General features: G+C 42.5%; 1 protein-coding gene across 1 annotated transcript in view; it reads left to right on the top strand.

The window, feature by feature from the left end:
- Positions 1–12,774, top strand: part of trit1 (tRNA isopentenyltransferase 1) — a 37,666-nt gene that overhangs the window by 16,206 nt on the left and 8,686 nt on the right. Inside the window, exons 2-8 of the mRNA XM_079368201.1 lie at positions 1,106–1,250; positions 3,662–3,756; positions 3,968–4,125; positions 5,390–5,532; positions 5,708–5,813; positions 9,421–9,533; positions 9,657–9,734. Of these exons, the coding sequence (XP_079224327.1) occupies positions 1,106–1,250; positions 3,662–3,756; positions 3,968–4,125; positions 5,390–5,532; positions 5,708–5,813; positions 9,421–9,533; positions 9,657–9,734 (838 nt within the window). The remainder of the gene's footprint in view (positions 1–1,105; positions 1,251–3,661; positions 3,757–3,967; positions 4,126–5,389; positions 5,533–5,707; positions 5,814–9,420; positions 9,534–9,656; positions 9,735–12,774) is intronic.

Genomic DNA, 12,774 nt, shown 5'->3' on the forward strand with positions numbered 1-12,774 from the left:
TGTGTATTGCTTGTGATGTTTTTAAACCCTGTTTGTGAAGCACTTTGTGGCCCCTGCCTGCGAAAAGTGCTATATAAATAAATTTTACTTACTTACTTACTAATGCTAGCACGTCGTGTATGAAACAAAAAGAAAACTTCACTGCGTTGACCGAAAACTTATGTAGCATCCTTATATCTGCCTTCTCTTTTTTCCTTTTATTTTTTGCAAAATCGAAAACTGATGATACAACCTAACCATTATATGTTAATAGCAATGTAACAGATAATGGTGGGGAAAAATACGTCAGCGGCTGAGTTAGCATCAGATAGTCAGAGGTGGTAACGAGGGCGAAGTGATGTCACTTCAAGATTGAAACAGCGCTGTGTGTTAGAGCCTCACGTGTGTATGTGAAGCTCCTGCTGTCTCCTGCCCCCCCCCCCCCACACACACACACACACACACACACACAAACACACCGTAATGCTCTGTTCAACTTAATTACAACACTGTCGCAGAATTGCGATATGTAGGGTTGGAAATAAATCTGATCTGATGTAATCGGGAAGTTCACTTAAAATCAGTAAGAGTTAGATTCTCACCATAATGCACTGAAACCAAGGTGTTGTTTTTCCTCTTTTTTTCTTTTTTTTTCTTCAAAAAATACAAAAATAAAAACCCTTTTGAGTCGATACTGTACATGAGTGTGTTTGCATTTGTTAGAATGAAAATCATGACATAGTACCGGATGACACCCTGCTGTCAAATTCCACGAGGGTGCCCCCTGGCTGGGCGGTGTAAAGTGAACCCAGGAGATGTGTTTCATCATTTCAGGAATGTTCCGTGTTATATCACTTGGATGACAGCGCGGCCCCTCAGTCTCTCTCCCCACAACAGCCTGCTTCTTTTGGCTGATCCTCTGGCTTTGATACTTTCGAGGAACAAAAAAAAAAAAAAGTCAAGCATAAACTCTCGGATTTAAAAATTGTTCTCCCTAATGCAATGACATTACTCTCAGTCTCCATTTATATGTTGCTTGTAGTTCTATTCTTCTGCAGAACAAACATTTCTAATGATTTGTTTAATTGACTCAATTCTGTTTCTGTGTTTCTTTTGCATCCTCTAGGTGTACCATGGGCTCGACATCATCACTAATAAGGTGACAGCTGAGGAGCGTGCCCAGTGCAGACATCACATGATCAGCTTTATAGACCCATTAGTTAGCAGCTACACTGTGGTGGACTTCAGGAACAAAGCCCTGGATCTAATATCCTTTCTTGGAAACAAGTTTGGCAAAGGAACCAAATCTTTTGTAACACTTCTTTCCACATGTTTCTGTCACTGCCTTAACATCTTCCCCTCAGGTCATTAAGTTGTAAATGCAGGGGAAGAATTCAGTCAGTGACTTTTACTAATTAGTCTACTGCCGCGTGTGTGTGTGTGTGTGTGTGTGTGTGTGTGTGTGTGTGTGTGTGTGTGTGTGTGTGTGTGTGTGTGTGTGTGTGTGTGTGTGTGTGTGTGTGTGTGTGTGTGTGTGTGTGTGTGTGTGTGTGTGTGTGTGTGTGTGTGTGTGTGTGTGTGTGTGTGTGTGTGTGTGAAAAAGATTGGTTATGTCCTCATTCTGTTGGTGTCTCTTGCTACAGATGTTGCACTGAAATTGGAAAGACAGAGAGATCACTGAAGATGGTATTTATAGAGGAACCAGTGTCTGTAATACATCTTCACACACACACACACACACACACTGGGTAGTCACACCCTCCCGCAGACACCGGCCGTCACACAGATGTGGAGAGAGGAGGCGATAACTAGAGGTGGTATTAATAGATCAGGAAGGCATGCGCACACACATTTCTATTGCACACAGGCACATTAACCAGTGCGGCGAGGGGATGCGGTATATCTCCAAGAATAAGCTCAGTGCAGCGCGAGCCTGCTGGTGGGAAGAGGGAGAACTGGGAAGAGATGAATACGGATTAGATGGGACATGGAAAAAAAAAAAAAAGGATTTGAATCTGTGTAGCAGGAAAGAGAGATGATGGAGGTGAAAGAGAGGGAAGTATGGTAGTTATAGTTAAAGAGGGCGTTCAAGCTTGGGAAGTTTTTTTCCTCACAGGACCCTTTGACGCATTATCAGCCATGGCTTCTTCACTCAAAATGACATTTCACATAACCAGCCCCCCCCCCCCCCCCCCCCCAAACCCCTTCTGCTACTCTTGTGTTTCTTTCCATCATGCAGCCCTCTTCTGCTTGCCCTCCCTCACTGTTTCCTCGCCGACCAACAGCGATCACACTCTTCTTTCTCATCTGCCGCTCCTCTCCCCTGCGTGTGTGTGTGTGCGCGTGTGTGTGTGTGCGTGCGTGCGTGGGAGAGAGCGAGGGGAGGAGAGTGCGGATGGCTGATGGGCTTTTATCCTGTTTGAGAGCTTATTTGATTATCCCTGAGTAAAGAAGGTGGGCTTGAAGGAGGAGAGAGAAGGAAAGATGCAAGGTGAGAGAGGATGCGACAGAAAAAGGACGGAGGAAGAGAAAGGAGGCGTGGCATCAGTAATGTTAAAATTCCAATATTGATGTATTTCTGTTGATTTTGGAGGCGAACCAAACTGAGTGGCCAATACTGAGCTTTTGAGGAAGGGCCAGTATTGACTCTTTTGCTGCAACTAATGATTAATTCATTGTAAATGATCGGTTATATCAATTCTCAAGTGCTCTTGAAGACTTTGCAGACTTGTAAAAAAAAAAAAAGCACAGTGAAATGTCTTCGCTATACTGTCTAACTTAACATTCTCATACTGCATGTTTAAACTTACCAATAGTTTAGAGTCCTCATATTGTCAAGGATTTTAGGGACGGGATAAGGAATCCTTCATGGGAACATAGACTGTATAATAAAAATGACAGCAGAACCGCTTGAAGGTAGTAAAGCCAAAATATTCAGAGCTCTTTTTCTGACCGGCTTCAGTGTCGGTCATAAACGCCGCCTCCGCCATATAAGCAGATAGAACATGGCTTAAATTGTATAATCCAATTACACGTCATATACATTATCTAACCTGGTTTGGCCGTGATAGTTTTCATGTTGACAAGTGAGGCTCCTTTGGCGCTGTGTGCACAGGATTATCAAGAGTAGAGCGGGAACGGCAAGGTGAAATATTAACACCGAGAGAAGAGTCACTGAATGTCCATAACTGTGAGATTCTGCTTCAAAATGACACAAGAACTTATTCTGCTGCGACCTGTACAGACCTGAGGGATCTTTACTGTTTGATTCAATTAAATGTAGGTTTTGGTTAGCACAAGAAGTACAGCGTCAAAACTGTCGAAAGATCTCTGCTGCACAACTCTGACTGACATGACATCACCATCTCAACTTTCAGCGCTCGTATGAGGTGGCATTTTGGCTTCATTTGTGTACTGTGTGGGGAGGTGGAGCTGTGTTGTCCATTCATTATACATTCTTTGGGTGGGAAAGAAAAATCCCCACAATTGAAAATTCTTTTTACTTTGTACTTGTTTTGTTATTGAGTTATCAGACCAGTTAAATCTCTCTTTGTCTTGAATATGTACATGTGTATGTATATATATATACATATGTTTAAAAAGAAACGAATGAGTGAACCAGTCTGTTGTTCATGTGAAGAAGTGTGCCTGGATGAGTTTCCTCCTTAACACTCCAACATAGACGACATGCACAGCAGAAGAAAACTGCCGATAATAGTCGGGGGAACAAACTATTACATCGAGTCTCTGTTATGGAAGGTCCTGCTGGATACAGGGGTAAGTGCCATCAATGAACAACTCCAACACACCTCAGTTCATCCTTCAGACATGAATCATCTCATTTATCTTTGTTTACCTGTATTTTTTCATCTTTTTTTCACTCAAGAAAACGAGCAACAGTGTACACTGAATATATCCTAAACGAATCTTAGAAGGATGCATTTATCAGTTTATCAACTGTGAAGTGTAAATGTGATGTTCCCCACAGCAGGAGAACGAGGAGTCGGGAGATGGAGGAGATGGTGCTCCCGACAGAAAGATGGAGCTGGAGAAACTGGGAGGAGCTGAGTTACATAAACGGCTGACAGAGGTGGACCCCAAGATGGCTGCCATGTTGCATCCCAATAACAAACGCAAGATAGCCAGGTTGTTCTGTGTATATGTTACACTTGATGTCAATATGTTTATTTATTTATTTTATCTTCTGGTATACTGTCAGTATTTAACACTTGAACTTTGAAAGAAGTGTAAGTCTCTAAAACGATTTTAAAAGAAACGGGTACATTTTAACAAAACGATACAAAGCATCAATAAGCATGTTTTCAAAGCACGTTTCAATAAAGTTAGCTATAGCAACACTTTACATTTACCTGTAATGAGCCATAAATAATAGTTTATGAATCCTTCTACGCTGTTTCCACTTTGTGTTAGTGACATTTTTTAGCTAGTTAGTTGAACTTGCTAGCTAGAATGGATAGTGAACTGCACCAAAACAACCTTAACAACATTTAGCTTGATTTGTAAAAAGGAAAAACACCAAAGATCACTGATCAGCTAGCTCAAATACAAAAACAAACAAAATACTCATTTTTCCCTATGAATAAAAAAGACAAAGACTTCATTGGTAAAATGGAGCTATTTTGACTTGGTCCATATACTGTTACCATGTGAGCCATCCACCCCATCTCTCCATCACTCTGACTCAATCTACTGTCCTATCTCTAAGGAGAGGCATATTAAAAAAAACTCAAAATAAACCTCTGAAATAAAATAAATATGTTAACATGTGTCTCCTGGTGTTTCAGAGTTTCCTCAGGTCTTTAGTCGTATGAAGTGTGAGTATACAGCCTCCACCTGATATATGCGGCCTTCTGACACACACGGACACACTTGAGGCTTGATGAGTAGCAGCTTGCGTGCTCAGGGCTTTTGTGTTGGCAGGTTAAGTTACCCTGCTCTTCTGGATGACAGGAGATGACAGGAATCATCTTTTTTGTTTTAACCTCCCGAGTGCATCAAGGCATGGCGGTAGAATTCTGTTTGGATTTCTATCTCGTCCTCTCGGAGGATTGTTAATGTAAACTGTCTTATAGTGAGGGAAAGAGTGATCTTGTTTTTTTCTTTCTTTTTGTTGCCATTTTGCTGATCATTGACTCAACACAAAGAGGGGGCCGAGAGATTAATCCACACAAGATTTAATGGATGAGTGGCTGGTTGACTCCTCTTATTTCCTGAACACACAGAAGCCAGAAACACAGCGTCTGGAATCTAAACCTATGGCTTATTAGATCATAGACTCTGTATCAAACAACAACAGAATTATCTATTTGTTTGTGTATGCACAGAGTCTCTGCGGGGAAAGTACTAAATTTAACCTGAACTTGTCTGTTTGTTGGTTTGGTATCTACAGGAGTCTTCAAATCCACGAGGAGACGGGCATCCCGCACAGTCGCTGGCTAGAGGAGCAGAGGGGGCAGGAAGGGAGCGATGGGCTGGGAGGGCCGCTGAGATTCTCGGACCCCTGCATCTTCTGGTTGCACGCCGACATGGAGGGTGAGGAAGGGAGTGTTGTCTGCATCTCATCTCTAAAGTTATTGCTATTTCACCAGAGCAGCAGAAATTGCTGTGTTGCTATGGGTGCTTCAACGCTGCATGAAATGTTTTATATTTGTCTGTCTCATGCTGCTGCTGGAAGACTTGTCATAGATCTCTTTATGCTCCTCTGCAGCTCTCGACAAGAGGCTGGATGCTCGTGTAGATGACATGTTGTCTGCTGGACTGATACAGGAGCTCAGAGACTTCCATGTCTGCTACAACCAGCACCAGGGTGACAGGTACGTCATTGTTGGCTTTACATTTCCACTGTTTACCTAAATGATTCATGTTTCAAAACTCATTTTATAATAAATATGTGTTGCACTGCTTAACACTGGAGACTCACCATGGACGATTCAGTTCCTTCCATTAGTCAAAAGTGCCACCGACAGCTGTATGTTAAGAAGTGTTTTGGAGGAGTCTACAGATTCCTTGAATCTCTCATGAATTTTTTTCCATCACTGTACTTTAAAGTTGGGCTGGACGAAACTCAGATTTTTCCACACCACCAAACTTGATACTTGAAACTTCTTGATATGAAATACAATAAAAGTGAAAAAGGATCGACTTAAAATGAGTTCAGATTTTATTTTATCAGTACATTTGTGGAATAGTTCCCTGAATGTCTCTGTAGGGCTTAAAGTTCAAGCTGTCTTTAAAAAGCAAAGTACAAAAAATGAGGCAGAGCAACTACAGCAGAAGTATGTGTGCTGGGTGGCTCAAGGTTTGTACCACTCTGGATGAAGATAAGAGTGGGGGGTGGGGGGTGGGGGGACCCAAGGGGAGTGGCTAAAAAGTGGCTAAAAACGTTAGAAAAAAAATCTCGACACTCCTTTTGGAAAATCCTGATTTTACAAAAATCCGATTTATCGCCCAGCCCAAGTTTAAAGCCTCTATCAACTCTTCACATGAGGTCGTGAATAACACTGTTCACATTCCCCCCGGAGCCACAAAAGGTCTTGCACATTTTTTCCCCACTTATAAATATTGCTCCCTCAACCTGTGAACAGTCTTTGATGTGCAAAATTAGCACGTCCTTCTTTAACACCCTTAGCTCAATGTTGCATTAAAACTCTGCCTACACATGGCCTGTGTTGCCAGACGGGTTTTATTTTGTCTTCTTTTATTTTAACCACAATATCAACTGCGACCACCTTAAAGATACAGCGTGGGACGGTGGGCGTGTTATGTTTGGTGAGAAGCGTATGTTGTGCTTGGCTTCTGCCCTGACGTCGCTGCTTTTTGAACATTACGAGGCAGTCGGAGAGTTCAGTGTCTGTGAGACGAGTTAAAGATCACATTCCTATCCTCCTATCTAAATGAATGATCCAGACATTCAGTCTGGTACCAACTTAACTCCTTTCTTCCATCTAACCGGGCTAATAAAAGTAAAATGAACTCGGCCGAACATCTATCCAGTTATTTATTTCTCCCTCGACGTCTGACAGGTCACTCTGTTCTGTACTCTGGTGCTTCCCGAAGGCCTGGAGACCAATTTAACCGCAGCCCACACTGCTGTGACTTAACTTCAGATGGGACTGATATGTCTTTTGGATGTCCAATAATTATTAATAATTGCAGAGATAAGCCCACCTCATATGATATCAGCGCTCCCAAGAGAGTCTGGGGATTTACCTCAGGGGCCTCAGACACACTGAATGAATATCCTCTGGCCCGGGAACAAATACTTAGTGTTCTGCTGTCTGTTAAAGATGCTACTTGAGGACAGTGTTAATAGGATGAGGATTGCTGTGCTGTCTCTCTTACAATCACCACCTTTTTCGAGACATTTCTTTCACAATAACCTCATGACTAGTGGCTTGGTTGCTCGCTCACTCTCGCAGCATATATGCCCTCTTTTCTTGAGCGCTTCATGTGCTGCTGCTTCTGGTTACCTTAATGCAAACGTGTAGCAAGGACCTGGTAACGACTGCAACTGTGCACAGCACATAATGTGTTTGTAATCTATCCTTCTTGTGGAGGGATTTGTGACATTATCTGTGTTCGTCTGATCCTCACTAGCAAAAGCAGAAACGGAGACGGTATGTAAGTTGTGAGTGTCTCTTGGCTGCAGATATCGATTTTGTGTGTGTGTGTGTGTGTGTGTGGTGGGTGTGGCTGCAGGCAGTTGATGCATTGGTGGAGTCATGCCCAGGAAGCTGCCAATTCCCTTTTTCAGTCCCTTCTTTTTCTTTCTTTCATCACCCCATCTCACCTCGTAACAGCTGCATCCTCTCTCTCTGTCTCTCTCTCTCTCTCTCTCTCTCTCTCTCTCTCTCTCTCTCTCTCTGTCTCTCTGTCTCTCTGTCTCTCTCTCTCTCTCTCTCTCTCTGTCTCTCTCTCTCTCTCTCTCTCTCTCTCTCCCCCTCTCTCTCTCTCTCCCCCTCTCTCCCTCCATCTCTGCCACTATTGCCCTCTCAGCAATCCGATCACCCAAGCACTTTACCCCCCTCCTCCCCTCCTCTCTCTTTCTGTCTGTCTGTCTGTCTTTCTCTCCTCTCCCCCTCGTGTCTTCGTCCCCTGCATGCTGCTGTGGCCAGACATCAAGGTCAAATCTCTCCCCTCCCTCCCTTTCCTCCCTGCCTCCTTCCTTCCCTCCCTCTGTCTTTCTTTTCTCACCCTCCATTGACTCTACGCTTCCTGTGCTCTGTCGCTATTCTCAAATTTCTGTCTCTGCCCGTCTAGCCAGATTTATTTTTGTGATTTCCTCTTCGTGTTTCTGTAACAAGAATCATTTATTGAACAAAAGAAGCCCCCTTTTTCTAACAGTGTTTATTTAACCTTGTGTTATCAAGTGCTGTACAAAAATATATTTTTAACCACAAGAAAATTAAAGGATGAGAAAAAAAGAGGCAAAAACAGTTTGTATAAAAATACGTTTTCCCATTCTAGTAAATTTAAAATAGAAAAAAAAAATATACGGATTTCCAATTTACTTGGTCATTGTGAAAACCTAAAATCACATCCTGGACAGGTTTTTAAAACTCAGATAAGACCGGTCGTTATCTTCACAGATCATTGCTGTGAAGAAAAAAAAATGACAACCTGATACAACTGAAGGTTACTCCGTATGTCTTCTGGATATAATCTAAACTGAACATCTACCAACAACAATGTCCAAAGTTTAGAATAATACACCACTGTGACTCTGGTAATCTGTAATCTGTTTTTATCACTTCAAGTAATCCAGCTGTTGTCATTACAGAAACAGCGGCTGTCAGGTGTCAAAGCCACAAAGACTCTTGGCTAAAAACACAGCGGGTCAGCAACTACAGTTTTTCACGATAGAAGCAGGTTGAAATCTCTTTACATAAAATACAGATGTTTTTTTCTTGTAATGTAAGAAATAAAAACCATGTGACCTGTACTCTATGAGCAATCAGTCCTAATTCTGTAAGGCCCAGCTCATACTAACACACTGACACTAGTGGTGCAGCTATTCTTAATGTCTGAAAAATTTTCAGTTTGGCCTAAAAAAAGGAAGGGATGCTCTGAGGGGTGAGCTGGTCTGACATTGAATCAAATGTTCTGTCTTTAGTTTTTCAGTGGGTTTCTGCCCACACCCGATGCCGCTCCAATCAGCACCCGTGGGCCCCTTTGCATTTGTCTTTTTTTTTTTTCTTTGAATGTCATTCCGCCACTCTCTCCCCCCGAAGGGCCTCACATCTGGTCAGAATGATATTCTTTGCTCAGACAGGGAAGGAGAGATAGGGGAGACGGAGAAGCTGAAAGTGAGTCACCTTCCAGGTGTCTTGAAATGTCAAGTCAGAGACGGGAACTTTTTTTTTTTTTTTTAATAAATCGATGATTAATGTCTAACATCCTCTCCTCTCTGCTCTTCGCCAGTCAGGACTATCAACATGGGATTTTTCAGTCCATTGGTTTCAAGGAGTTTCATGACTACCTGACTGTTCCTGAGAGCAGCAGCCAGCGGGAGAAAGACGCGCTACGAGACAAAGGTCAGAGGACAGCCTGATCAATGTCATCACCAGTTGACTGATCAAGCAGAAAAACCTCTTTCTTGAAAGTTTTCCTCCATTCCACCTTCATCTTTAACGGCCTTCTTTGAACTCCTTTTTTAGGTATAGAAGCTTTGAAGATTGCTACAAGACGCTACGCCCGCAAACAGAACAAATGGGTCCGAAACCGCTTCCTTAAAAGTGAGTATCCCTTTTCGCACATGGGTCAGTACATGCAGGAGTCAGTGTGTGTTTGTTCTCCGCGCTCCAGGACTCTATAATAAGCACTCTCTTTAACAAGATGACAGTCGTGCACTCCATAGACACACAATAAGCCTCACCTTATTGTGCACCATGTGTGTCGTGTGTGCGTCTGTGTGCGCGGAGGCGTTCAGGTGATGTAACGTTATGAAACATTATTACATGCTGTGTTTAAGTAGCCAAAAATGAACAATATCTACAAACGTATGTCATCAAATCATGATGTAGCCTCGTGGACAGGTTTAGCTTGTCATCGACTGGAAGTGTCGAGATCCATCTGCATGTTTACACCTGTAGTTAAAACCTTTGAATGTTTTGTTTTTTTTGTCCTTTATGGCACCTTTTTGCAAAAAAAAAAAAAAAAGATCATCAGCAATCGACTGATTCTGGTGCTGCAGTCTGAGGAAATGTACCGAACACAGCCAAAACCAACCAGTGGTGAACAGGCGGCGATTTCCCATCCCGGTCACAACCCCGGGAAGTCAGACGTGTTTTTAATTGTGTACAAAGCCTGAGTGTATTTCAAATGGAAAACCTGGCCTCAGTGCCCTGCTAGGAGCATGCCCTATAGTAACCCAGCCTCCTAATCCTGTTAGGCCCAAGTGGCTTAGGCCACTCCAGGCCCTAAACCTCAATACCCCTCATTCTGACCGCCTGCCTACCCGCTACACTCACCATATGGTCTTCATCGTATATGCGTGTGTTTTTGTGTTCCTTTTACATAAGCAGTAATCTGTCTGAAGTTGTCTGTGCCTTTGCACATATGCATGTGTTTCTGTCTGGTCTGGGTGATTTGCCCCCGGACAGATCATATAACTTTTCTGGTGACCCGTCATGGACTCATGTCGGAGTGCAGCTGTTGGCAACATCAGGCTGATGGTGCAGGTGAAGACGGATGAAATCTGATCCCTTCAAAGTTTAAAATCATCTACCCTTTGTAGTCTCTCAGTACATAACGAGCTGCAAACCTCTTGAACAATTAATCAGTAACTTGTTTTTTTTTCCTTTATCCATTTGTTTAGAAGTATATTTAAAAGAAAAGAAGTAATACATTTTTGACATCAAATTGCAGAGAAAACCGAAGGAAAAGTAAAACGCTTTGATAAATAGAAGCAATACCAAATTAATCAGAAAAACAAAGAAACTGTTGTATCATGTAAGCCATCCATCAGAGACAGACAGTTTCCCAGCTGGCCAACCCTTCTGCTTTGGTATTACATTAAACGTTCTATGTTTGAAAGTATTCAAATTTGACAGATTATTGATTGTCAGCTCCGCCCTTGGTGCTTCTGTGGTCGACATCGATTGCTCAGAAACGTAGTATTTCCCAGAGGACGTAAGGACAGTCTGAAAAACTAAACTGCTAAAATCCTCCAGTAAAATTCAGACATTTATCAAGCAGGTGGGCGTTAACAGGAAGTGCTGCTTATAAAAAATAGTGAAGCTGTGTGTGTGTGTGTGTTTATGAATCAGTGATACAGGTAAAAATGATGCAGGGAGGTTAAAAAATAGATCAGTGAGCATGAAGACATTTCAGTGCACATTTAGAAGCTTTAACGTAACTTATTAGAGCAAAAACTATTTAATCTTTTGTGTTGACAGCTGTTTGGAAAACAGAATAAATATGCCATTTATTTTACGAAGGAATGTGGGCTTGCACATATAGGGATTTCTAACAGTGTCTTGCAGCATTAAAGTTGCATGGTGTTACACTTTAAATTGATTCCTGTTCTCTTTTTTTTTAATTCTTCTTCTGTTATTTGCTGGACTAGTTTGTGAACTGCGAACTCGTTCGTGAGTGTTATTGATCTGGCTCAAGCTAAACACTCACAGAAGCCACCAGTAACACTTCACTGGACTCAAAAAGTCGTCCTCCACATAGTCATGCTTTGCTCCTTTTTTCTTATCAGAAGAATTTACAACTGGCCTACATGTTCATCAAATCTCAACCTTGAAGTTGGATAATCTTATTTGTTCAAATGTTATTATATTCCTACACAGATCTTGATAAAGTTCGTACATAATCCTTCATGATCTATTTCAGGGATTCTCTCAGTGTCAGAGCCTTGAAGTATTTGCTCGTCCTTGTGTCCACCTCTTGGCCTGGATTGTCCCTGTTTTGCTCTTTCAACCGGCTCATCCCACCTTTTCTGTCTGCATCAACTCAGTTCACCTCGCTCTCTCTGGCTGTGACTGCTGACCTCTTTTCTGTTTTGTCTGAGCCTCGCTCTCTCACACACACACACACCCACGCACACACACACACACACACGTACACGCACAAGCGAGTGCACACACAAGCGAGTGCACACATAAATGCCGGTACCTCAGCTGAGCAGGCTAATCTCTAAAAGCATTACAGAGCTGCCAGGAATTTTGCCCTGACCACACAAAAGCTGGCAACAGGGTCACGGGGGGCTACACAGACGACCCCTCACACAAAGAGAGACTATGGTGAGTGAAAAGGGAAAGACAAACTGGAAATGACAGAGGGCCTCAGTCAGGCAGGCACAATGAAGTCGGTTAAGTTGAGCTGAATGTTGACCGTAAATGCACAACACACAGAAAGACGCTGATTCGCCTGCCTTAAAGATACAAGCTTAACCCAGTTGAATGGTTCACTTTCTTTAGCAGCTACTGTCAGTAAAGGACCAGGTGGGCGTTCGGTGACTGAAATACTTTTCGACAGAATACGCGCTTCTTGATGGGCTCAACTTTGCTGTGGGGATTTAACTGCCAGGTCAAATAGTTCAAATTAAAGCAAGCTTAATTGATTCTGCCTTTAACTGTGTCTGTACTAAGGTATGCACTCATAGGATCTGTGTGTTTGTGTGTGTGTGTGTGGTTCAATTAAAAGATTTAATTACCATTGAGAAAATGGTGATTTGAGGTTATACTCATTTTAAGAAGTGGCACGTTTTACGCGCCCTCAGAGTTTCCTAATTTGTGCGTCAATACGCACACACACTCTGCATGCAAC

The sequence above is a fragment of the Symphodus melops genome (genome assembly GCF_947650265.1).
Source record: "Symphodus melops genome assembly, chromosome: 18".
NCBI lineage: Eukaryota > Metazoa > Chordata > Actinopteri > Labriformes > Labridae > Symphodus > Symphodus melops.